This window comes from Ciconia boyciana, chromosome 2 (genome assembly GCF_034638445.1).
Source record: "Ciconia boyciana chromosome 2, ASM3463844v1, whole genome shotgun sequence".
Taxonomy (NCBI): domain Eukaryota; kingdom Metazoa; phylum Chordata; class Aves; order Ciconiiformes; family Ciconiidae; genus Ciconia; species Ciconia boyciana.
This window is the reverse complement of record NC_132935.1, coordinates 48,217,827-48,245,208: the sequence shown is the minus strand read 5'-3', so window position 1 is coordinate 48,245,208 and position 27,382 is coordinate 48,217,827. Positions and strand designations below refer to the sequence as shown.

Here is a 27,382-nt window from a genome sequence, read left to right as displayed (position 1 = left end):
CTCGCTTTATCGCAGCGATCATCAGAAACACGGAAGATAATCGTGTCATTGCCATTTCTTAGTCCAGTGTATTATCTGTTACTGGTTTTGATGTCTTACTCAGCTCTGTACCAGTATGATTTTAGGAAGAGTGTACATTATTTTCATGAAAACAAATATGAGCATGAGGAAGCATTTTTCCCTTGCGTGCAATTCCTACTAAAGAATTTACATTCTTCTAATTTACTGGTTTACTGCACCACTTAGTGCACTCCTGAGATGTGCAGAATGTCCTCGCAGTTAAGAATGTGCAGATGAAATTTACCCTTTTTGCACTGAATCACTCACTCTTCCCTTGGAAGTCACCATGCTCTTTCCTCCCTCTAAATCTCCTTTAACCGCTCTAATAAAAGAATAGATTATTCTGCATAGTTACAAAATAGATCCAAGACGGATGGTTGGCAGTTTATTTGGATTTTAGGGTAGTTATGTATTTTTGTGACCAGCCTGCTACTAAACAGGTGAATGGAAAGACATTGTTTTACCTTTGATTCTTCCTATTATATGGGACTGTGGATGTAGGAATGAAAATTCTCCATTGTAGCCCCAGACAAAAAGCTGGGCTACATCGTCCTCATCAAAGCAGTATTTGGTAAGTTGTCAGAAGACGCAGAGGACATGGGGAGATAACCCCGAGGGGGGTAGGACAGGGGATGGGGGAGGAGGTGTTTCGTGCCTGTGCCACACTGGCACGCGAGCTGCACAGCCCGTCGCTGTGTCTGTGTCCACATGAACCTGTCAGGATGCGCTGGATGATGCCTCGGGCCCTGCTGCCCTGGTCGTGCAGCCCGAAGAGCTGTTAGGGAAGGCGGCAGCTCCTGTCCAGCCCCGGCACGTGTCCTTTCTGGGGGTCCAGAGGCAGCTTGCGCATTGGTACGGGTGCTGAGAAATGTTCCGAGGCTCAGTATTATAGAAACAACCATTAGCAGCAGAGCATGAAACCTGTATCTAAAGCAGAATAAAGCAGTATGAAGCACTCTTGGTGAGCAAGCCTATAGCTGTAGGGCAAGGCTGACTTGGGCTAAAATTTGACACAGTTTAGTGTAGCATCATTACATGCAGAATCGGCTCACCTAGTTATTCCTAGAAACTTCTTTTTTTTAGCTGTGTCTGCACGCACTGCATGTCTCTTCATCTGGCAGTTGCCTACATCGTGCTCTAACAGGGTATTTGTTCAGACCTCAAGCCCTGTGGCCATGGCGAAAAGAGGCAAAGGAGGCAGAACAGACCTTCCTAAAGCTCTTTGACAAAAGCCAAACGGAGCTGACTTCACGCACATCACCACTTCCGAGGTTGCATCCCCCAAAAATTCCACTTACGTTTTTGAGTCCTTTCACGTGCCTCAGAACAGCAGCCTGTGCAAATCTGGGGCTGTCTGCTTCACACTTAGGTAATCCACTTGCAGCAACTCAGATCTGGACGTGAAAACATTTCTTCTGCAAGGAGGGCTGCTCTTTGTTCTCTCTCCCCTGTGCCAGAAAAAGCCAGCCCTGAACACCGTGACAAAGGATTAGCTCAAGCTGAGGCCAGGCTGCAATGTAAATAGCCAGACAGAGAACAGAATGGCTTCTTTTATCAAACTTAACATCCCAAAGCTCTACTGATTTCATTGTCATTATGGTGGTGATTAATTTGACCCAGAGTACTGCCACCCACTGTTAAAGCCTTCACTGCATCCCTGTTGATAGCTCTCATGACAGAGATTACAGTCTGCCACTGCGTTGTCCATAATTAGTACTTGTCAAAATGAGATTTGCCTGTGGTAGCCCACCGTCCATGAGAAACCCATTCAAAATTAAACCCGCTTTGGAAAATAGAGGATAGTTCATCCTCTAATTGGAACCAATGAGTACAGAATGGAGACTCTTTTTCTCATCCATTAAGTGTTGTTCCAAGTCTAAAAAATGATTTTGTGAGTCCTCTCCATAGCTATCAGTAAGTGTCCTCTGGTGAAGTACGAGGGTGCCAATTCTGTTCTGCAGCTGGATCCTGAAATGTTTGCACAGTTAATTCCCTAAAACAGGATAGTTTAATTGCTTCATCTGAAGCAGGCCGGGGCCAGGGCACAGTGACAGTCCCTGCCGTGTGGCCGATGCCAGCACTGCTGCCCAGCCCTGGGCGACGGGCCCTCGGGAAGGCAAGGGCTGGGCATCGCCCGGGGATGCCTCATGCCGGGGGCACCGGGGGAGCATTTGGATGAGTCGTCGCACATTTCCAGGGAATGGAGGAGACAGGAGGGAGTGAAGCCACACAGCCCGTGGCCTGCCCGATGGGCCAGCATAGAAATGCGAGGTTTATAGTGACCGGGGCGTAGGTTAGTCTGAGGCTTCACTCACCAACATTTTGGGCTGGACTACATGTGGAGTCTAATATACAATTCACTTTGCAGGCTAAAGCTACAACCCTTTATTTTTTTCTTCCACTGTAAGAGGAATGGCCAGTGTTATTGCAACCCTGAATGCGAAGACTCAGTAACCACATCAGTATCGCCAAGGATTGCAACAAAAGGTTTTCTGATTAAACTGTGAACTACAGGGCCAGGGATGGACACAGAGATGGTAAACGTGCTCAGAGTAAGTAACCACGCTGGAATCAACTGAAGTTGATGTCCGATGACATTTTTCACAGGACAAACAGGAGAGCTGGTGTTTTTGTGATCGGAAGCATGAATACATTTTCATAGGAAAATTGTTCTCGCTCGAGCCGCCGTCTGAAAACAAGAGGAGGGAATCCAGAGCATGACATCCTTGTGCTGGTCAAAATAGACCACTGTTGGAGAAATGTTGTATCTTTTCATTTCAGGTACTGGCAGTGCTCAGTAGCTCTTGAAACCAGTGGAATATATCATGGCAAAAGTGAATGCTTGGAGAATAATTCACAAGAGGTGGTGGTGTACCAGGCATAATTCTTCACAAATGGCTTTCATTTTATTGCACTAAAAGAAGTGAAAGAGCTTAAAAGACAACAGCATTTTTTTCTGAGTGCCCAGTCACTGATAAAAGTGCCACACTTTCCTACAGCAGGTTAATTAATCTTTATGCAGTCCTGTAGGTAAACTCCTTTCACTGAAGCTTATTGTATTGGACTCTGGACCTGAATCCTGCACAGCCAGATTATGGCTCTCATCCTTATCTTCAGTGGAAGTGCTGTTAAGAAGACGATGCTTCGTCTTGAATAGTGCCAAAATATCAGTCTGATCAGCTCTGACCTGGGCAAGTTACAGGGAGGCCTACTAATGAAGGAAAGCCCTCATTGCAAAGCTTCAGTTCACTGCAACCCTGAATTGAATTACTGCAAGTCAGACAGAAATCTTCTGGTCTTCTCTGCACTGGTCAATGCACAGCTGAAGATGTGGGCCAGCTGGAGATCAGCTAAAAAGGGAAAAATCAGACTGCTGGTAGATGTAAAATCCATAGTCAGGGAGGAGAGATTGAGTCCCAGGCCTAGAGAAAAGTGAAGACTGGTAGTCTTTGGGTTTGCAAAAAAAAAAGGTGCTGCAAAAAAGAGCAGGAATAAACAGTTCTCCTTATCCACTGTGTTGTGGTTTAACCCCAGTCAGCAACTAAGCCCCACACAGCCGCTCCCTCCCCCTCCCCGGTGGGATGGGGGAGAGAATCGGAAAAAAAAAGTAAAACCTGTGGGTTGAGATAAAGACAGTTTAATAGGACAGCAGAGGAAGAGAAAATCATAATAATGATAAAAGAATGTACAAAACAAGTGATGCACAATGCAATTGCTCACCACCCGCTGACTGATGCCCAGCCAGTCCCCGAGCAGTGATCACTGCCCCCAGCCAGCTCCCCCCAGTTTCTATACTGAGCATGACACCATATGGTATGGAATAGCCCTTTGGCCAGTTGGGTTCAGCTGTCCCAGCCATGTCCCCTCCCAACTTCTTGTGCACCCGGCAGAGCATGGGAAGCTGAAAAGTCCTTGACTAGTGCAAACATTACTTAGCAACAACTAAAACACCAGTGTGTTATCAACATTATTCTCATACTAAATCCAAACCACAGCACTATACCAGCTACTAGGAAGAAAACTAACTCTATCCCAGCCGAAACCAGGACACACTGAAAGCAGGAGAAGGAAAAGCAGCTTTGAAGGTTCTGTCATTTGTGAAAGTTTTAGATGATTTAATTGTGGACTGAAATTTTTGGAAAATATTTGTTTTCTCTCTTAGGTTCTTCCTGGAACCATCTCTTTAAACTAATGAGACATTTAAGCTAGACATTAGGAAGCATTTTCTAATGATGACAATGACTACATCCCGTCGCACGTCGCTGCGAAGGTTAGGCGAGTCAGCAAACGTCTGCTGGGAGTGTGCTGGGCATCGCCGGCCCCGCCGTGGTGTGGGGGAGGCAGGGGACGACCTCGGCAAGCCCCAGCCAGTCCTCTTTCCTATCACTCTGGCAAGGCTGAAGATTTACTTTCACCCTGAAGGTAATCAGTCAGTCGTGATTTTGACCTACAGTTTAATGTGCTCTCTTGCTATAGTTACAGACATCCTCCTTCTGGTTATGCTCCCTGCTGTGACTAATGGCATCTTTGCAGTTAAAGAGGTGGTTTTTAAAGAAAAACATCCAAGTTTCAGTGCTGTTACCGAGTTTACAGTTTTAGCAAAAACAACAGCACAGCAGTCCTTGCTGTGGCCCATGAACTTGACATTTTTCGGGTGCAAATGTGTACGTGTATATTTATACACCTTTCTCAAACCCCCTAAATACCTAGAAAGCAACAAGTTTTCTGCTACTGTTTATGCAATGCATCATCAGTCTTGGTATTCACTATTCACAGTGAAGTATGTTTCAAGTTCACTTACTCCATTCATACAAAAATATTCTTGATCAGCCAAAGTTTTTTGAAAACTGAATTGTTTTGCACAAATGCAAACAAAAATGGAAACGAGTTTCCAAAGAATCAGGAACTGAGTACCACACAAGATACGGAGATGCTAAGCAAGCTTTATGAATACCATCCTTCCAGTGTGGTTTTCTGGAAGATGTTTAAGGGTTATATGAGGAACCATTTCTTAAAGATAAAACCATAAGGATTTTAAAGGTATTTTGCAAAATACCTCAACCATTAATAAATATTCCTTTTGAAAACACTGCAATGATTGAAGGTTGTTCTCCAAACTGAAGAACAGGTTTTTAGATTAAGTGATGAGACCACTTTAAATAAATCCAATGGATTTTGTGTGTGTGTGTGGATGCTGAAGAAAAATTTGAGAAAATGCTGCATTTGTTTAAATCTCCTTCCTTTGTTTTTGCTTTCTAAATAGGTTCCCTGTTATCTGTTCACCTCTAAGCCCAATTAAATTCAGGGGCAGCAGACCACAAAAGCGAATGCTACTTGACCAAAATTTCTACTCTGTGTGGCAAGAAAATCAGCAGAAAGTAGCTCAAGTTTTGCTTTTCTTTGCTAGATAAGAGTGCAGATATCATCTGGATGCTAATTGGAGTCATTGTACAATCGTGTTAGATGCCCTGTTCTCATTCAGTATTGTGGCAGGTAACATAGTACCTGTGTTCTTCAAGAAAGGATCAATGACACAAAGGTAGTTTTTTGCTGCAGGGAGAAAACAGACAATTAGAAAATCACTATTTGTATTCAATCTCTGTTTACACTGGTTGACCACATCTCTTGCAAGCGCGCATTTCTCTCTAGCTTCAGAAATACACAAATATATCAGCACCAGAAGTCTCCTCTCATTTTACTTTGCAATTCAGGAATGCTTTATTAATCAACGCAAGATGCATTCATTGAACTGGATTAATCCTGCATAAGTAATTTTGAAATTTCCTGCTGAAGTTATTTTTCATTTCTGGGAACAAATCATTTATTTGGATTTTCATATATCAGGATCACAGAGATTTGCCACAGTCAGATTTTAATTTTAGTTACATCTGAGCTGGCTTATATATTAGGGCACATAGTTTTGCATGAGAGCATCTTCTAAAATCTGTAATTGGTGTGGAACACTGACATGCACAGAATACATCTGACAAGGTCCAGAGAGTTAGGTTCAGTTTCGCTGATCAACATCTATGCTGCAGATTAACTGAATCTTTTATGGCATTACAAGCCCTCCAGAATTCATTAGTGTACTTTCCCTTCCCGCTAACCACTCTGACCTCCAGCGCTGCCATTGCTGCTTCCTTGGTCTGGACCTGAGAGGCTGAAACACTGACTCTTTTCCGCTGCCGCACTAACAACAGAAATGAGAATGTGTATCTTATCCAGTTTAAGGAGTGTGCATGTTGGCAATTACTGTCTTGGCCTCTTTAGCACTGTTTGTGATTTCTGTCTCCTTTGTCTGTACCTGGAAAGCTCCATTTAAATTGAAACATGGTCTGTCCCTTAAAAGCAAGAGAACTAGAGTACTATATTGGCGAGTGATTATAATACAATACAAACCGGTATATATAATGAGGTTTGGCATTGATTTTTCTCAGAAATTGGCTCACAGATGCAGCTAACAGATGCAGCTAAATCATTGGATTAAAAGTGGGAAGGGGCAACAACACATGAAGGAAAGCAATGCTTTTGGGAGGTGGGCGCACAGTACCTTTGAAGACAGTGCTATAATCAATGAAAAGCGTATTTCTGAAACGCCATCTTTGCCCTCCTTAAGGGCGTGCATATGGGTTGCAAGTCAGCAGCAACCCAGCCTTCTCATGCTTCTCGGGCAGTGGATGGGACCACAGCTCAGGACCAGGGAAATAGCTCCATTCACTGGTCTGTTGTTTTCCAGGACCAGCTCTGCAAAAGTACCTAGGCACATTTGTCATGCTGAGGACAAAGAGGAGAAGATTAATGTTTGGCAGGAAGGGCAGCAGAGAAGGAGAACGGAGGAACAGCCCAGGTGTCCAGCTCCCAAAGACAACTCTCATCTGTGAATCAGAAATGGAGAAGAGGCTTCCCTCCAGCCCAGTGGGGACCGGGACTTGTGACCCATCTGCTCTTCCTCTGCTTCTCACCACCAGCGGCAGCTCTCCTCCCTTGCCACAGGCGCTGGCTGTAGTTGGGTGCTTGCCACAGCCCAGGCATCACAGAGGGGTGCCGCTGGGCATCTCTCGTGATTTCTGTTGTGCTCAAGTCCGTGCATGGAAAGCTTGAACACTGCAACACCTAAGTACTCTGCTGCTTTGATCCTTCTGCTTGACAGCTAGAGCACTGTAAATGACTAGCTGAAGAAAATAGGAGTGGTCCATCACCAACTGCTTTTTTAGTTTCATGTTTATTTCATGTCCTCTTTTATTGCATTTTCTCATGTTTCTCTTCTGCTCTTTGTATTGCCTCTCCTGTCACTTCTTTCCAGGCTTGCTCTGATGTGTGCAGAAACCATCTTTGCCTTCCTCATTACTCCAGCCCTTACTTTCTCTGTGCCCTTGATCCACAAGAACTTCCCACTTTCTCCTCTCATGGCCTCTCATTTTCTATTTTTTCTTTTCATTCTTACCTCTTCTTTCTCACTTCATTCCCTTCCTTTCTAAATCGTATCTCTGCCCACTGCTTCCAGCTTCTCCTCTTCCTTCTTCTCCCACAGTACTTTAAAAAAAAGTGCATAAACCTCTCTTCCTTCCTTGCTCTTCTGAAATAAACTCATTAATGAAACAGTCCTATTCATTGTGCTATCTTCCCGTAGTTGCCGCTGGCTCACCTTTGCCTTCTTCATAAAAGATGTGAACAGGACTGATCCCTTCTCGTTAGACCAGACTCTTTCAATGCGCTCTCAGCCACCCCCAGCACTGCGCACACTTATATATAATATATATAATACATATATATAATACACTGCGCACTGCGCACAGGGGTCAGGGACTGCCTTTTTCTTTGCTCAGTGCACCCACTTGGTTTGCACAGGAAGGTTCTGGTCCATGACAAAGGTTGGTAGGCATGAATAAATAATACACGTAGTATAGTAACTGGTATTGATAATGATTCTGCTTCCTAGTAAAACCCCTGCCTTTACCCCTTGGCTTCTCAGACTGGCAATACCTCTTGTCCCAACTCCTCTACTCACCCGTGCCAGCACTTCTCCTCCAAGAACGGAAATACCCATAGTTAAACGGGTCAATCAATCACCACAGGAGGGACATTTTGAAGAGGGAAGAAATTGCCACAACTAACACTAAATTCCCCAAAGTAAGACTGCATTTAACCGGGCGGCATCCTTTCCACTTATCTTACCATGGGACGGAGGAATGGGCCGAGCAGCACAAGGCAGAGGCATTTCACAGGCGTACAATCTCATCTGTAGGCTTCTGAGGTCCGACCCTGTCTGCGGGCAGGCAGGTGGGGCAGCTCGTGCTGGAAGCACAGGCCAGGCACGCAGGCTCAGGAGAAGACTCTGGTTCACTACATTTTACTGCGTCGCTGCCTTTACAAGCACTGAGTAATGACACTTGGAGAACAATGAGGCTGTTACGTACAGCCAGGAAATAAAAGAAGTTTACGCATCTACATGATAAAAAAGTTCCAAAGAATTTAATGTAGATATTATTTATACATACACTTTGTAAGTAGGAATATGGCAGACAGCTGAATTAGTACATAAAGTTTTATTTAAAGTTTCCCCCCTACAAGCAAGCTTCATTTACACAGTCTAGTACTGTACAAAATTTACATTCTTTGTGTGACTTATTCAGTTAGCACTTTCCTTGGTCATGCCTTCCTGAAAGATAGAAAGATTTACATACAGTCCTCATAAATCTTTAAATTATCTTGGTAAAAAAAAGAACCACTTAAAAGGACAACAAATATCCTTTAGAAATGGTACGTTTTAGTAGAGACAGGTGACAGTCAGTGTTTAATGGCAGACCTTATCCTGATCTTAAATGTCATTCAAGGTTTCCTCATTTAGTATCTTAACAGTTTCCTTTTTATATATATTTATATTTATATACTTTCAACAGGAAAGGAAAAACAAAAGTCATGATTGCACCAAATATATTTTACAAGGGATCCCTTGGATCTGAACAATATAAATAAATAGAAAACCAACTAAGATTGCACTATATAGTAGAAATGGATTGAGATTTCAGGATATACACTCCACCTTTATGAGTTCCTTAGTGATGCTCACCGGAAAACTCCCCATCGGCACATTCAAATATTAGCATCTTCAGATCGTTATTTTGTTTAAACAATTTTTTTCCAGGTGTGCAGCTACCTCATCAATTGGGTTATTGCATTTGTATGGTATCAGTCTTTACTGCATTACTGCAATTTTACAACTGTGTAATTCTGCTGCAAGCAAGGGAGTTGCACTGCAATAAAACTGGACTGATGCCAGAGAGAAACAGTCCCATGGTATTTGCTCTCTGCTATTTATATTGCTCTCAAGCTTCAATATATAGTGTAATTTCTGTGTACGTTCACCCTCTTTCTATTTTGCAAATAGAACAGAAGCAAATAATTAATTCTTCCTCCCATCTATTGCCTCTGCAGCAGAAACCAACCTCCAGTAGTTGCCTGCTCCTTGCTTAATGCACTAGCATTAAGTCCTATCATGAAAGATATGCACAGGCTTGAAAACGCAAGATCTGAGTCTCCTTTGCCTTTTACCAGGTGCAGCCAGTTACAGGTAGGCAAATAAAAGGCCATATTCTTAGCTGACATAAACCAAAGTACATCCATTGGCTTTGGTGGAGCAATGTCAGTTTATACCAGCGAAGAGGATGGTCCTGAGGGTAATGGATGCAGCACCAGTAAACCACAATGGAAGAACTATGCATGTACTTTGCTGAGGTGTAGATGATAATGTTAACTGCAAGGTGGTGAAGAAGTGGGCTCAGATTTTGTCACTGCTTTTGCAAAGCCAGGATAGAAAGACATGGACAGCCTGATTTGTGCAAGCAACTATGGGTGCATGAAGTGAGTCCTAAATGCTGCTGGTCCCATGTGGTAGCATTCTGAACTCACTTTGCAATGTGTAAATAATTACACAAGCTATAAGGCAGTGGAAAGTCTAGCCTCATGTTACTTTGGATCAATAGTAAAAATCTTTCAGAGTACATTTTAAGATCAACCACACAGGATTATTTCAACTACTTACCAGTGTCTCTCCAAAATTGTGCATAATCATTTAAAGGTCCAAAGTAATAAACTTATAGTTAAATGCAGTCTTCTTGTCTTTGGAAGCAACTAGCATGGATGCTCCTATCTAACAGGTTAGTGAAAAGTAACTAAGGGTTCTGGTGCTTCGTTAAGTGGTCACAGAAATAACTTACTTTACGAACCCAGAATTTAAGGTGTAGGACCAAATTTCTGTTATACTAATGTAAAAACAGTCACTCCATGTGATTTCAGTGAAATGACTGTGACTTTACACAAGTGTGATTAGAAGAATTTGATCCTAATCCCTAAGCTGCTATTGCAAGAAGTGCTCTGTAAAGCATGGCTTTCATTGTAGTCTGCTTTCCGCTGCACTTACACGTGGGGACTTTGAAGGCAGAGTGTATTAGTTGCCAAGCTGTGCAAAAACTGAATGATATTTCTTTACCTTTTATAATCTTCTGATGCTGTGTTGCTTGCAGAGCATGTGAAGTAGCTGTAGGTTAGGATTACAGAGGAGGAGACAATTCTGCAATGCAGTGTGAGCTTTTCACTATCTGAATTCTGAAGCATTCATGAAAACAACATCCTCATGACTTCAACACAGATCACATGCAGGTAGATACAATGCACAATACTGATGTTGTCTCTTCAGGCTGTATTTGAACATTTAGCCTTCATTTTTTTTAAAGTTAAATTTGACGTGAGGAATATCTCTGCAGCAGGAAAAAGTTAAAATCAGTCTGAAATGGCAGTCTGTCAGCATGTAATGTTCAGTGTGTTTTAGCTACTTGCTTCATAAGACACCAGCATCTATCTGAGCTGGGACAACACTTGGTTTTTGTTTTCTTTTAGTTTGCTCCTAAAGCATAAATATGGAATAAGGGGTCAATTATGGTAGCTTTGTTTTAACAGGAATCCTGTTCTAATAAAATATTTATGTCACCCGTCATTATTTTCCCAAATGCAATCAGTGTTCGTGTCAGTGCTCCTTGACTATCATTTGTTGTACGGTACGCAGGCTGGCAATATGACAGTTGAACAAGCAGGTCCTGCAAGGGGCTCAGCAACATCTCCTTCTAGTTCTGTCCAAGTCCCTTTCTCAGGACTATAGCAAATAGTAGAAGATTTGTAGGCTCCCTGTAACAGAACAAAAAGTCATATTAAATGTGGCTTTGGTAAAATCCAAGTCACACATCAGCTTTAAAGATGTTCGAAAGTGACTCATGGTTTTGAGCTCTAATTTGAGCCCTTTGGGAGGTTTGGTTTTCATATGGGCTGAGCACCCAGCCTCTGCAAATCAGGCTCCTTTACAAGTGCCTTATAAGCAGAGCTATAAGCATACAGTCCCGTTAATCACTTTTGCCAAATTTCACCTGATTTTTACATTACTCCGTATCAGTGAATACAGTCTGATAATAACTCATCTAAATAGAAAAGCAAAAGGTGAACAAATACTCCATGTTCTCCACAAGTTGAAAATCAAACCAAAACCAGCCCCTGCAGCTACTTCATCCCTCATCTCCTCTCTGTCTCATCTGAGTAATATACAGACTGGCTGCTCAGAAAGAATTGCAGTCATTGCAGAAAGCAGGTACACACCATACTCCAGCTGTAGCCTCCTACAAGGTAAATACTGTCGTCAAGGACTGCGCAGCCAGGGCCACTGCGACCCTCCAGAATAGGAGTCTGGAGGATATTCCACTGGTCGCCTTTTGGATCGTAGCATTCCACAAGCATTACATCGAGATGGGAGAAACCTGGATGAGGGCATTGAGAAAAGAGAATGTGCGTTATGACATACTGTTTTATCATTGGTTTACTGTTAAACTTATTAAATTACAGTTACAATTATATTATTACAATTATAACATTATTGTTGAACTTTCTTCTAGAAAGTATTGGCATATATATTTAAGCCATCTTCTCTAATGTTAATGTCTTGTTATTTCAGTTCAAATAAATCTGTTGAAAGCTTTTCCCAGTAGTTCTTCAGTCTTCTACAAACCACAAGCACATATAAAATCTGAACAGATCAGAAAGTAACACTAATAACCTATCAATGATGAAAGCAGATTCAAGCAATATTCCTCCTCATCTATCAGTGCTAATGGGAGTTTGAACATGTAGGAAAAGCCTGTCCTGGCAGTCTTTCTCAAAGGTCAGCAGATCTAATCTATTCAAAAGTCAACAGATTAAATCTTCCTCAGAAATCAATGTCCAGTGAGTCAAGGTAGAGCTTAGACAACTGATGCCACTTCATTCCAGAGAGACAAGGTGCTCAGCATGGTGGACATGATGTTCAGGACCAGTTTCAATTTTCAAGCTGATTCAAGGTGGACTCTAGGCACGCAGCTGTGACATGACAAAGTCTTTAAGGCAACAGAAAACGTAACAAAAAAACCGGTGGTCCCATCCTTCCCTGGCAGACCGAAAAAGGCTCCATGAGACTGCTGCTTTGTAATCACAAAAGGGCAGATGGGTCTCAGCTCAAGACTCTCAAGCTGTATCAATTAGTATCAATTAAGCTGAACATAGACATAGAACCCAGGAGTCTTGGTTCCTGCTCCAATATTTAGACATTTCCCTATCTCAAACTACTTTCTTTATCAGAGCACCACAGTAAAATTATGGCTTTCTTAGTATGCTGCGATGCTTTACTTGACACTACTGTCTTCTCCATCAAGGTATGATAGAAAAGAGAAGATTTTCTGGAAAAGGGCATTTGGTGATATTGGTACTTCACAATGATGCTGCTTGTACGAGTATTATTTATGTCAGAAATGAACAGCTGTGATGAAATAATTTTTCGTTGCTGTAAAGTTTTCAAGGGGCCATAGAAAGGCCACCACAGCGCGCCCAGAATCTGTCAAAAGCTCCATAATAAACTGCAGTATGCACATGGCTAGCTGTGATGCGATAAATGCACTGCTGACACCAGTGTACAGATCCAGCTTCACAAGGGAGGGCTTTGCCATGGAGCCCTGCTATTCCCACCCGGTGGAGAATTTGTAGCATTTCATCTGCACTTCGGTCCACTCCCTCCTCCCTTTCCTTGCAGTTCCTCCTTTTGTTTCACTGTACAGAAGAAACCAGTTTTCCAGAAAGCCCTTCTACCAGACAGCCGGTGGCTTTCCAGAAGCCTGGATGTTAAATATCTCTCACAACAGCGAGCAATTCACACATAACAAAGGCACCTAGGGCAACAGTTATAGAGGCAAAAAAGCAATGTTTATTAGAAGTTCCTTCTTTCCCAGAGGATGGTAGGTGAAACTGGGTGAAAAAAAGGAGAAGGCAGGATGGAAGCAATTCAAGCCTATGCAAACCAAAGCATGTGCTTTAGCTATAGGAAGGGTGCGACATGTTGACTTCTACTTTAGTAGGAGAAAAAGCCAACACTGTGGATCTCTGCAACCTCTACAAAATTTGCAGGTGCACGTGTGCAGGCAGCTTTTACCCCCTTCACCCCGTAAAGTCCAGTTCAGGAACACCCATCACAACTCGGGGTGGGGAGTGGAGGCACAGCAGCCCTGCACCTGGCTGCAGGGGTTTACGCACCAGTACTATTTACCAGGGAAAATTCACATCTGAGACTTTGTCCCCTCCATGCTCCACAGGCATTCAGATCTTCAAAGGCAGCATGTGGCTTCAGAGCCTCACAGGGACTTGGGTGCCAGAGTCATTCAGGCACATGGCCTGGTGTTACTGGCAGTTAACATCACTTTTTCTTTTGCTTTACAATTTTCTCTTTTGTCGTTGTGAGGCTTTTTTTTAAGCAAGAATGGAGAAAGAAAAAAAAAAGGGAATATAAGCTGTCAAATATTGTCAGGGGACAAAGGAGCAGGAGCTGTGCTTTTTGTCTAAGTGGCTGGATTAAGCAGAATCTCTTTAGCAGTAACAGCAATGGCATGTAGGTATTAAGACAAAAATACCAGATGCCTAAGCAGTAGTTATTTTAATATGAGACCTTTTCAAAAGATGAAAACAAGAGACCTCTAAAAAGAATTATAATTAACAAGCTACATTTAATACGAAAAAGGGATCTGTAGAGCCTAGTCCTAATATTTAATGGCTGGAGTTGTTTTTTTTTTTTTCCCTTCATTAAATCAGGAGCTTGGTTTTGTGTGTTGCTCTGAATAAAGCTCTCTCTAACTGCACATTTTGGAAAATGATTTACAGAGGAAAATATTGCTGGTACTTTCGGGTCAAAGAATAATCTGTTTGTTTCATTGAATTCTTGGTAATGACAAATTGTCCATGCCTTTGAGTAATGGAAGCTCCCATTTTTATTATCTAAAGCATTCATTACTCATATATTTAATGTACTGTTATAATTTTAAAATAATTTGCATAAAATGTTTCTAAAATTGCTGGCTCAAGTGTCCTGTTAAATTGTGTTGCCTGGTTTTTAATGTATTTAACAATGACTGTCTAACAAAAATATTCTTCATCAGGAGACGGGGGACACTGAAATGCTTTTTCGCTATTAAAAATGTGACCTTTCAAATGGTTTCCTCCAATTGCATACAGTCGATCATTCATTACAGCCAAAGTGTGGATTGCTCGCTTTGTGTTCATGTCCTGTTTTCGGGCCCAGACGTCCATCACAGGGTCATAGCAGTACAGCCAGGGGACATACTCTCCATTGTGAACACCTCCTGCAAAGTAAATATACTTCTGTTAATCAATGTAAATAAAGACATTGCGCTGCAGCAGGAATTCCGCTCCTTGATTTGGGGTTCTGGGTTTTTGTTGTTGTTGTTTTAGGTTGTTTTTTTGTTATATAGCAGGAATTATAAAAGACACTGGCCTGAAATATATATCTTGCCATTGTGAACAGCTCCTGCATGGGCTGCCAAAGGCTGCGGTAATGAAGACACGTAACGCCACTCGTTTGTCTCCAGATTGTAGCACTCCACGCTGGACAAGTAGCCAGTTTCGTTTCTTCCACCGATTACATACAAGTTCTTGTCAAGGCGACAGGCGTAGAAACTGGCTCTCCTGGAGGACAGGGCAGAACAAAACAAAACAAGCCAACAACAAACCAATTAGCCACGTCAACCATGGTTTTTTTCTCTCTCCAGCTGACTCCCTGAACTAAGATAGCGGCTCCTTCAAATGCTACTTCAGACAGAAGTGTCCAGGAGCTTCACATGCTTACAGCTATCCTAGAGACTGTGGCTGCTTTGCTAATCAAATACATGCTCCCCATCAAATGAACACCTCATTTTTGGTGTCAAAACAATTAAGCACACATAAATCTGGCATAAAATACCCCTTTTCAAAGCTGTTTGTTGCTTTTTCACACCCGTGAAAGATAAAAAGGTGCTCATTAACGTTTGGGGCATTACCTTGTAAGGATATAACAACTCAGTAAGACAAAGTGAAAAATGAGGTAGATAATGTAACAATAATAAATTATCTTGACATTCACTTTCTTTATGGTCCTTCAAGGGTCATTGTTCCCAATTTACTAAGAGAACCACATCATCAAAATTTTTCTTCAATTATCATTTTTTTCTTCTTTCTGCAGTACTGCAAATAGAACAACTTTCCTTACACTAGGCACAATATTACATTTCCACCCTTTAACTCAAAAGAGGTCTGTTTCCATCCAGCTAACTATTGAGAAAAGTTTTAGCCACCTATCCGCTTTCATGTGCAACTCAGGTATGCAGAAAATAATTAATCTTTCTGGTCAGGACTGCTAGGCATATAGTAGTTGGTCTTCTTTGTGCCTCCAAAATTAACAGTAAGTGTCTGTCGCTGAAGTAAAAATAGAGCAGTAGACAATTCTGAGAGACCTTGTTTGGTGTAATCCACTTTCAGGGAAAGCTCCCTGTATTATTCAGCAGCAGGAAGGTTTTCTAGGGTAGAGACCTTTAATTTTAAGCTGCAATGATATGAGAAAGAAAATTGCAAAACAGCACAGCTAGGGTAGGATGAAGACCTGTACAAAATGTTGAATGACAAGAACTGTCAGTCCCAAACCTCAAATTTTCTCCTGGGTGAAACCAGAGCGGCGTGCGAGCCTAGAGACAAGCAGGCAGGTGAGGCATGCCAAGGTCTAGCTCTGATAGCTCTTGCAGAACAGGCACGCTGGAGTGTGGCTGCAGCTTGCCAAACCCTGCTCTGTGGCTGACACAATGCTCTCTGGTTCCTGCCCAGGCACCCAAATTTGAATCTGGGAGCAGCTGCATATTGCACTCCTGAATCGCACGGTAAATCTTGGGGGCTTGATGGTCACCTGCACCATCAAGGGCTCGATCCTGCAGACCGCTACAAAACATTCGGGATGAGCAGTGGTCCATGTACAGTACACAACACCCTGCAATGAACAGCTCTGGTATGTCCCATCTCCTCCCCAGGCTTCCCTACAGTCACCCCATGACCAGGTGAGCTAGCAAAGCCTGGTGTGCCATGTCTCTAACCTGCCATCTGGCCAGGCATGCGTTCAGGAGCATTCCTTCAGTGAAGGCAGAAATAAGATCTCTCTCCTTTGCCCAGCTGCCTATTTTCACAAAATTTGTAGTACGCTTTAACATTTTGGAGAAATTTCCCTCTTTGTTAAATGTGGCTGAGACTGGCTGATGGTTTATAAGTTGGAGGAGAGGTCAGGCAAACACGAAGATACAGCCATGGAAACAGCAGGGCTGGCTGGGCATTCGGGGAACAGATCTGATGCAACGCCGCCTGTTTCCGGCCTTACTTTTTGGATTTGGTGCACACCTGACAGGGCTCCTCAGCCTGGCTGGTAAGGAGCTGGGTCACCTGCGAACACCTCCTGTCCACCTCTTTGCTTTCATCTCGCCTGCACATGGGCAACTTGGATGGTGCGGAACAGCACCCCTCGTTGAGCAGGACCACTGGCACAAGGATAAGGCTACCAAAAGAAAAGATAGAAACAGGAGGACAGGAATGTTGCTAAGTGCCTCCAGCTCAGCTGACGAATTAAATAAGACCATTTAATTTATCTGTCAATAGGCAGATAGAAGCTGATGGCATATATTGCTCTGCATGGTCGGGCAGCAAATTGTGCATCTATGTTTTTAGCCTGATTTTCTATGGAAACAAAGCTTATTTGATTACACTGTACGTGTACCCACGTCTGCCTGAGTGTTGTCTCCTCAACAAAAACCTGCTGGCTGATTTCACTCTAATTTGACAGAAGGTATAGGTGTTAGAGGCAATCAAGTGCCTATCTGCTTCCTGAGAGTATGTGACAGGCCAGAGGCAAGACAGCCTGTAGTGGCCCCAAAAGTAGGAAAAGCTGCAGAGGTCACATCCTATTAGACATCAGAGAGCCGGCACGGATGGGCACACGCTCTCTGACCCTCCTGTCTCTGGCAGCTGCAAGGCACAAACGCAGAGGGTGCCTGTCATCAATGCTCGGGGTGCTCACAAGTCCCCTCGGCTGTCCTCATGCACCTCATCTGACAAACCTGTTAACGAACTGCTCTCTGCGTGGTTTTTTTTAGTTCAGGTTTAAGAAACAGAGGTAGGTACAACTGGCAGGCATTCCTGTTTTAACTAGGATTTCAACGACATTATTCTGGATGTGTACTCCTGGTTTCATCCACACAGTGTCACTATAAGGAGCAAAAATGAAAGCATCAGCACGCTTCACTCTTCTGCTTGGATGTGAATATTCACTCAGTAGCTCCTGGCACAAATGTTTTAAGCTTTTTGGTTTTTTACTTTTCAATGATACAGTGTGTAAAGGGCATGCTGTTAAGTGATGACTTTTTAAACTGCTGTAAAATGTGATTCAGATTAAAATGTAATACAGCAATCTTTTCACAACAACTTTCCCCACAAAACTGGGAAGAGGCTATCCATTCTAATGAGATAAATGGAATCTACCTCAGGATCTCAATATGGACAATAAGACAATTATTTTGTGGTTTTCTTCAGGATTGCAAGTACTTGACATTCACTGGTCTCTAAAATGCTTTTACATCACACCCCTTCACTCAAAAATCAACCCAAGTAACTTCTCCTAAGTACACACACATAAAAGGGAAGAATTTCTTTCTGATTTCCACAGATGATGAATTTATGCCCTGAAACCAGAAATACAACTACCAGTGCTATTACTGATCATTGCAATATCTGGACCTGATTTCAGGGTCACTATTAGAGTGTATGCTTTGCTTTTTACAAACTAAAGTCATCTTAATAAGGGTTAACATTACTATTATTAAAGTCATAGACTAAAATAAAATGTGAAATAGTTTTATCTCTTTTTCTGCGGCTTCTTTTCTCAGTTCACTCGGCCTCAGTGAGGATGCTGACCTGCTCACTTCCACTTGTGCTTCTTCAGGCCCTAGTACAATGCCCTGTTTTTTGCTGGTCTTTAAACAAAAACTTTTAACTCCGAATGTAAGAAAAAAGAAGATGTTTTAAATGTTATTATGTTCCACACGCCTTGTCCAGCTCTGGGCTGAGCTGGCAAGATGCAACAGTACTGACTGAGGTGTCCAGCTGAGGCTCATGCCGCAAGTCCAGATACGCCTGCTACAAAGACCACTCCTTCAGTAGGCATGTTAATCTAACTGAACTGCTCTCCAAAAAGCATCCCGTTGTTATTGCATCATCAGGCAGATGTGTATTTCAAAAGCCGATGAGTCATTTGCCTGCTTCTCTAAACAACACATGCCTGAAAATAGTACATACTTTTCAAAGGTTGAGATGTTCTTCAAATGAAAAGAAACCAAACTTGGCTTTAAAGAAAATACACTGACGGCTCTGAATCCATAACGGGATTAGACTTTTCTTTATAGCTCATACGGTAAAATCAATCAGATATGGATTTTAGCATATGATATAAAAGTTTACTCATCAAATATTTCATACAGATTTTCAGCTTGAGAATATACTGCCTTTGAATGAGACCTACATTTACCTGGCAGTCATTTCAAAGGAGCTATTATAGCCTATCCAGCCAATTATTCTCAGACTAAAATTCCTAAGTAGGTTTTGACTTGATGGACCATAATGACTCAGAGGAACCCATTAAACAGTCTGTCTTGTCAACGGTGCCTGCATTACGCCAGCAGAGACAGGGCGTGACCCTGTACTCCGAGCAGGGAAAAAATAGCCTGTTGACTTTAATGGGAACTTTATCTGACTCAAGGAACTGGGAAAGGAGGCTGCATAAAAGCTTCTTCTTGTTTGTATGATCTTCTAAAAACTGGGCCAGACTCTACCTCTAAAGGCTGCAACAACTCTGCGGAAGTCATTAGGGATGAGCAAATAAACCATCAAAAACATTTTAGAAAATCCCTGTTTTCCAACAGTAGCTCCAATGCTTAGGAGCCTTTATAGAGAAATAATGGGCAAGCCTATGAGTTATGTATCCTGAACAAAAGAGGTGACAATTAACATTGTCACAGTAAAGCCCCTTGCAGAAGGAACTATGTACGAGCGGACCATTACATATTACAGTTTATTACGGGGCAGCTGCTAAGCAGTCACAACGTGCAGCAAAGGTTCTGACTCTTGGCTGAAGGCAGCAGCTTCCACGAGAGCACAAGGCAAGTCATATTCCGCACCTGCGATTATAAATTGATTTTCTAGTGAAACACAACTGGCCACCGTGGAGGTGGAAAAACTCCGACTGTCTGCTCTCTCCAACCCTCAACTACCTACTTCTGCCTTCAGAGCTTTGTCAGCCAAATAAGCCCAACCATTCAGCCAGCCGCATGTGCCCCTCAGGAGTTTTGCTTGCAGATACCCAGAGGTATTAGATTTAGGACACAGATTAGGCTCCACGGAAGAGCTTCAGGTTCCGTACAAACACCAGTCAGCCTCCCGGTTCACTGAGGATGACCTGCACGGTGATGCACAATCTCATGCACTCCTCCTCTCCCCCATGCCAGCACCTGAGCCGGCAGTGACTCAGTTCGGGGAGCTGAACCAGAGGGGAAAGTGTCCCTCTGTTTTAAGGTAAATAACCCAGTTGTGGCGTTATCCCACAGTGCTGGCAGGAGTGAGGGAGAAGGCTGGGGGCCAAAGCAGGGCTACCTCGTTAGCTAAAGCCTGCTGTTGGACTAGCTCTATTAACAACTAAAAAAGAAAACAGAATATTGGTAAAGGATTTTTAAAGGGAAGGGTGATGTTACTAATAAAGCCACAGACTGTAATGAACTGTGATGCTCTTTTTTATCTCTATTTATATGGCTAATTTTATCAGTTCACTCAGCTCCAACAGGGAACCTCCTCAGATCTGTTCCACTTGTGCTTTTTCATGCAGCAGTACAATGCAGTATTTTTTGGTAACAAGCATTGCACATGGGTCTGCATATGGACTTAGGTCAATCAAACTGAATCCTGAGAAAAGGCCTTTCAGAAACTCTACAGATTGACATTTTACCTCCGAAAATTGGAAAGGACAGCCATATTTCCATGCATGTCATAATACACACCTTGAATCACAAGGCTGCACTGAGTTCAATATATTTATGACTGCCAGACACCTGAACACTGGGGGCAGCCAACAGAAAAAGAGCTATAATACTGACAGCACATGGAACAAGCGTCTTAGGAAGGTGGTGTGAGATCTCTTGTACATTGGATCCATGAGAAGATGGGTGTTGAACTGAAGGATGGACACTGAATGCTCTTTCATAAAACAGCTTTATAACACTGGATCTTCTGCCTTTGAGATTCTTCTCAGGAAACATGTATCATTCGGTTCAGGTTTGGGGGACTTTTTACCTGCCAAGGTAGGATTTGGGGTCCAGAGTTAAGTTTACGCCATCTTTACTGCTCATTGCTCAAGTCTACACGCACCTCTGCTCTTCCATACACAGTGAAGATTAAAGTGTATGCTACTCTAAAATGCATTAGCTGACAGCAACTTCACTCAAAGACCACCTAGGATTAAGAGTCCTCTGACAAGGTGAGACACGTTGAGGAGAGCTTTTCATGGCTGCGTGGTGAAACAGGATAGAGTCAACATGTGAAGGCTTCGGTTCCCTGTAAGATATCTGACTATACAGCTTATTTACTGCAAAACTCATCATGACGCTTCAGTCAGGGAACATGACAGAACACTATGAAGACTTCAGAAAAATCCCTCAGACCGTACTCAGGCAACCAGTAACTGCACAAAGTCCATGGTTATCTTGCATGAGTTAGCCCTGCAGGTTTTGGCATCTGGAGTTTTGAATTTGGAAAGTTTAAAAAAATTAGGAGACAAATGGGAAGCAACTGCATGCTGCACTTTTATCTCAGTATTTTCAATGCTTCTGTAGGCCTCCTTACTCCCAGAACTAAGCCAAACTTCAGCTGCTCCTAGGATGATAAAACATATATTGAAAAACATGTAGCAGGTTTTTACCTCTCTTGCATGGGTGGAAGTTGTATCCAGCTGTTAAACCTGGGATCGTATCGGCTAACAAAGTTTGTACTGTGTTTCCCTGTAAAGATAGATTATTTTGACACTCAGCTGTTTGTTTCATGTATTTAACATCATGATTGTAATATATATTACGTATACTTCACAAGTTGACAGCTTTTATGAAGGGTTCCCCCTTTTACAACAATGTATGATTACACTATGTGTACAGTAATAATTCAACAAATGGGGCACTGCAAGGTTTGAATTAGCAATTGTTAGCAGTAAAAGCAGATAGAGATTATTCTTGCTCTCTGTAATAAGATCTTGAAAACGTGTATTTAACTTATAGATGCTGCAGTACTTTCACAGCCACAATAAATCACAGCACTAAACAAAACTACTGCCCAAAAGAGGGCATCCCCACGGTATTTTTATGACTGGAGTATTTTGTGTCAGGTAAAAAAATCAAAGGGAGAACATGTGTTTTCTTTCTCTTCACATCGTCTCTATGTGGAACATGGTAAAAAAACCTTTTTGTGCAAAAAACCCAGGAGCTGCATAAGCCATCAGCATGGGGTATGCAGTGTTTGCACTACATGGTTTATTCTACCATGTACTTTCAGTGTAAGTTAGAAGGGATTACACATGTGCATCGAAGAGGGAATAAACTCTTAGAGTTTTATTCCAAGTGTGTTAGCTAAAATATGAAACATGAGCAACATACACCAGCTAACTAGCTTATCCCTGCTGTCAAGCCCAAGAACTGTATTCATGTCTTCACGATATTAAGATTTCACCTTATTTTACATGCAGATTGACATCAAAGCAAGAAAACTGAAGCAAGAGAGTGTATGGCAATTGCCTGTAACACCTGAGACTTCAACAGATGAGGATCTCGGAAACAGAAACCTTTGTTTATGTATGTGTGACTAAAAAATTGAATTAGAGGCTTCACAGGCCAGCAGAATAACCCAACTGCGTATGTCACAGTTCTATAAATGGTCACTGGGTATTCTACAAGGTGAATATTTTTGCATCGGAAAAGCCTCTGTAGGATTGGCTCGCTTTGCTTGTTTCATTCCACACTTACTTCAGCATGTGTAAACAGACCATCAAGACTGTAGAGAAGAATAACGATAAAGCTAGAATTTATATTCATAATAATTTAAGATCATGTTCTACAAGAAGACAGAGAAAGGAACCATGTTGACCACTCTGTCTGGAAGCAAACTCATTCCCTCGCTGTGGTATATGCATGTTCTATATGAGGAGGGTAAAGCAGAAGACTGATGAATAATGCAGCATTTCCCTTTAAATCCAGCATAGTGCCTAATGAGGACCAAACCCTTTATGCTGAGCACCGCTCAAACACATCTCAAGACGTAGGGTGAGACCCCCATACACTAAGGGCAACTAGTCATTTTGCCACTGGGTTTAGTGAAGTGAGGCTTTGCTATGGGTCCGTATCGGAATTCCTTTAGTCTATACAGACAATTCAGAAAAAGAGGCATTGAGAGCTATAGATTCAGTAAACAATAAAACAATAACAGCAGGCATCTAACTGGCTCTAGGTCTCCCTATTATTATTATTATCTCACATTTATTAATCTATTTCTATTTCAAAAAGCAGGATTTCAAAACAATGTAAGTATTGATCATAAGTTTGGACTTCTCGTAGGAGGTTTTAATGCTGCCATAATTCACTACATCTTTCAGTTACTGGGGACTTCAGTGGTCACTGGTTATATAGCAGCTTTTTAATTGTTGTCATACAAACCTCTGATTTGGGGACCGTGGCCTCCTAACATAACAATGTCATACACATATTCACTATAAATACCACATATGTAGAAGATTGCATAGTGCAGGGTAGAAAGAGAAGGGTTTAGTGAGCCTAGAGTGGGAATACAGGATACAAATCTGGTAACTTCACAGGAAGAGAGATGAAATCAAACTAGAACAGGCACAAAGAAGAGCTACAATGGCGACAGGAGGAACAGAAAGTTTACCTTATGGCAGGAGACAAAGGACTTGGCTTGTTGCACCTAGGAAAACAAAAGCTGAAAGGGGATAGGAGTGCTGTCTGTAATATATCAGAGGAATAAATCTCCAGGAGGGGAAAAACTATTAAGTTAAAGGCCAACTTTGGCATGAGAACAAGGTGATTCAGACAGTCAAAGAATACATTTTACTGGAAATTAGATAAGGCTCCTAGTCATTTAGAGCAATTGGATTCTGTAACAGCTTTCCAACAGGAGTAGTAGGGGCTAAAAATCCAACTGCTTTTCGAATGGAGCTCAGAAAATGTACAAAATGGGACTATATGATGCCTGTGATGGCAGAAAAAGGACTTGATGACCTACTTAAGGTGCCTGGTGTAACTGGTTTGACTCCAGTTTGATTTTGGAGTTCAGTTTGCAAGACAACTCTATCTATTATTTTGCCTTGCTCATCAGTCAGGAGGTTTACACATGTTAGGAAGCACCTGTCAGAAAGTAGAAACTGTAGCAAGTGATCAGAAATCAGGATTATCAAATCAGGACAATGGGATAAAAGGAGGCAGATGCTGCTGCTCTCTGCTCTCTACAGGAAGGTCTCTACAGCCATGCCAAAAGGTGAAGGGCGCTGAAGGTTATGAAGGTTGGTCTTAATCCATGCCTGTGTTCTGCAACCTGCTCTCATCAGCGTTTACTCATGCGGGGATCCCTTGTGACTGGAAAGGCATAGCCAGAGGAAGATGTAAAATAACCAAGAAAAAATGTCTCCCACGCTGTCTAGGTTATCAGGAAGTTACAGGAGCAGGACGGAGGGTACATGGGCGCTCCTCGGGGTCCACCCGGCTGCTCAAGAACCTGCAGGTCTGATGGCTAAAGAAAGGCATGCTGCTCCTTCCACTGCCCTCATCTCAAGGATAATTCTGTCCACTGGAAAAACACCTGGCACATTCTCATTCAAATCAAAAGCCTTGTAATGCTCTGGGCGAGACAGTTCCAGCTAGGTCCATATGAAGCCCCTTCTGTACGATGAGGATAGCAGACAAAGGCCTTTACGTAAATTCAAGTGGGTATGTGCGAGCAGTTCCCATGTAGCTGCACGTTTAAAGCAAATCAGTTTGAAGAAAGAACTAGCCCAGCAATGGCACAGGATGCAGTTTATGATTTTCAGGTCCGCTTTTTGTGACAAGTAAGATCCATTTCTCTTGGGGTACATTCATAAAGAGATGAGTATCAGCAATGCTCCTACCTCTTTTATTCCTATCTCCTGTATAGACAAATCACAGCTCTGGTATTCATAGAACAAGGAAGCTGTTAGACGTCCAATGGCAAGATCTTCAGCTCAGAAGTTGATCTAGGAGACCTCAGACCTAAGGTACTATCCATCTCACAGTTGTGCTCAACTCCTATCTCAGATGCAGGATATGTACCTGTTCTTACATCTCTCCATCATCTTGCGACTCAGTTTCCACATCTTTAAATTGTAGGTAATTATACTTCTTTTCTTTCATCCTTCATGTGACATGGCTATTTAATTATAAACTGTCTGGAACAAGGTCTGCCTCTTATTATCCATATGCCTACTACCAAGCACAACAGGGGCCCTCAGTTGTTGGATGTGGCTGATGCTCCTAATAATAATTATCATTAATGATAGCATGTTATCTCCTGTTTAATATAAAGGAGAGCCAACAATAGAACTGAAGGGCTCTTCTCCTAAGACATTTAGTGATATTTTTAACTACACCAGAAATATGCTTATAGGGTGGACTGGATTGTTTGTCTCAGGTTTTAGGAAGTGAACAGATGTAACAATTTTCTATAATTTGGTTTAGTGCAGATGCTGAAATGGGGCGTTCACAATAAAATATATGCAGTATATGTAATTTCAGCTGGATCCTCTGGTGTTTTAAAGTAAAAATGTGTACCTGCAAGCTGTTTTATGGTTTCTCAGTCATAATTATCTCTGTTACACAGACTGCTACAACTACAACTCTTTCTTCGTGTGCAAGCTTTTTAACAATGTCTTGACAATTTTGTGAATTTTGCAAGGCATGGTATTCTCCTTTTGCTTTGCTCAGAAGCCTGTTAAATTGTTTAATTTCTCTTTGCTGTAAATTTATGAAGTAATCAAATCAAAGAAGGTAGCAGCAGATAATCTATATGAGAAGCTCTTGCACAAGACTAAAAAAAGGACCAGTTTAAGAATCTCAGAGTCTAGATAATTAACACATTAACAACTTTAGCTGCAAGTATCTGGTTTGACAATAGAAAGTAAGCATTCATCTACTGCAATTGCATTATTATATTATGACTGGAAGGAGACTGGAAATGAAGGTTAAAATTCTTAACAGCTGCTGCTTGGTGCATGCACTTGAAAGAGTCTGTTCTGCTGCCTGTGGCATTTCTCAAGGGATGCGGGAGCTGATGAATGACGGAGATGCTAATGCTAAAGTACCAGGTATTTATTACATCAGTATCTAAAAGTACCCTTTACTAGGTTCAACAATTAGGCTGAGGGTCCTCAAAATACCTTGCTAATGACTACATCAGCTGACCTGACAGACAGACAGACAGAGGAAGGCAGATGCTGCCTGTGCCTTTTAATATTCTATACATACCATTAGGGTTCCATTGGTCTTCTCCTCCCAGCACGAACAAGAAGTTTTCCACTTCTACGACACAGTGATGGGCACTGTTATACGGCATAACTGCGAGTAAAGCAAGAATTCTTTGTCAGCTTAGGGCACTGATTCCACTAAATATTTCCAAAGGTACAAAATACAACACTGGGATTACATCTGTATGAAATAATAGGGGAATGCATCACCCCAAGCATGTACGTCCACTGAACGAGCAGCAGACAAAGCCACTTACCAGTAATCTTACGTTATTGAATCTTACAAATAATTGAGGAAAAAAGCTGGAATTCTGGTCCCTCTGTGCCCCCCCACCTGCCCAACTGCTGTATATGCTGCTCTAAAAACCAACCTGTAAAAAGGGGTGAAGTTGCCTGATATTTCCCTGAAAATAAGCAGATGCTAGGAATCCTAGTATGCTAGGAAACATTAAAAAAAACTCAGCCCAGCTTTGTTCTGCTGGTAATGTTTCCACAAGAAGAGTCAGTGTGTTCAGTAGCTTTCTATTACACAGCAATGAACAAGCTGCATTTCCATACAGTTTTAAGTTTTTAAATTAAGGTCCTGCTGATTTAATGCCTTTTCCAAATGTATACGCTTAATTTCCTGTACAATGTCATTAGCAGCACAATCACACATTTTCTATTCATCTAATCAGGAAGCCCTTTGTTAACAGAGATCAAAACTGTGGCATTAGGTTTGCAATATCCCTTTTTTTTGGAGGTGCCACGATTACTATGGACCAACTACAGTTGCAATAATCTATTTTTTTTAAATTCACTTTTTCCACTGCAAATGCTAAGACACAAAAATAAGGACTTACATATATATAATATGCACATATTATTGCGGTGTGCCATACAGCACTATTGTGATATTATATGGTAAATGTAAACTTACACAGCATTAGTTATCGTACCACATAGAGTAGTTTTGGCCCAGTGACACCAGTAGGAAAAATGATGTCCTTGTTCAGCTCATCATATGGGCACCTTAAATCTAGGTGAGGACAAATGGGGAGGTGATGTGCATGTACAGGCAGGGAACTTATTGCTTGACACGGATCAACAGAGCACTTAGGAAACCAGTGCAGTGGGAAATCAATATGACTCAGGGCCAGCTCTTACTTTGTGCTCTTTTGCCAATGCCAAAAAAAAAAAAAAAAAAAAAAGGCAGCCTATCTCACACTTGGATTATTTTGGGTGATATATCTCTCATTTAATTTGTTTTATTATCTTTTATTTTTCTCAGAATGCAGTTGTGCAGTATAGCATATGCAAATAATAACAAGAAGAAATATGCAC

At 42.0% G+C, this 27,382-nt stretch overlaps 1 protein-coding gene across 1 annotated transcript in view; it reads right to left on the bottom strand.

Annotated features, from left to right (window-relative positions):
- Positions 1 to 11,100: 11,100 nt before the first annotated feature.
- Positions 11,101 to 27,382, bottom strand: part of KLHL14 (kelch like family member 14) — a 60,439-nt gene continuing 44,157 nt past the window's right edge. Inside the window, exons 3-8 of the mRNA XM_072851285.1 lie at positions 26,061 to 26,150; positions 21,446 to 21,524; positions 14,912 to 15,102; positions 14,601 to 14,759; positions 11,704 to 11,861; positions 11,101 to 11,241 (exon numbers count right to left, since the gene is read on the bottom strand). Of these exons, the coding sequence (XP_072707386.1) occupies positions 11,101 to 11,241; positions 11,704 to 11,861; positions 14,601 to 14,759; positions 14,912 to 15,102; positions 21,446 to 21,524; positions 26,061 to 26,150 (818 nt within the window). The remainder of the gene's footprint in view (positions 11,242 to 11,703; positions 11,862 to 14,600; positions 14,760 to 14,911; positions 15,103 to 21,445; positions 21,525 to 26,060; positions 26,151 to 27,382) is intronic.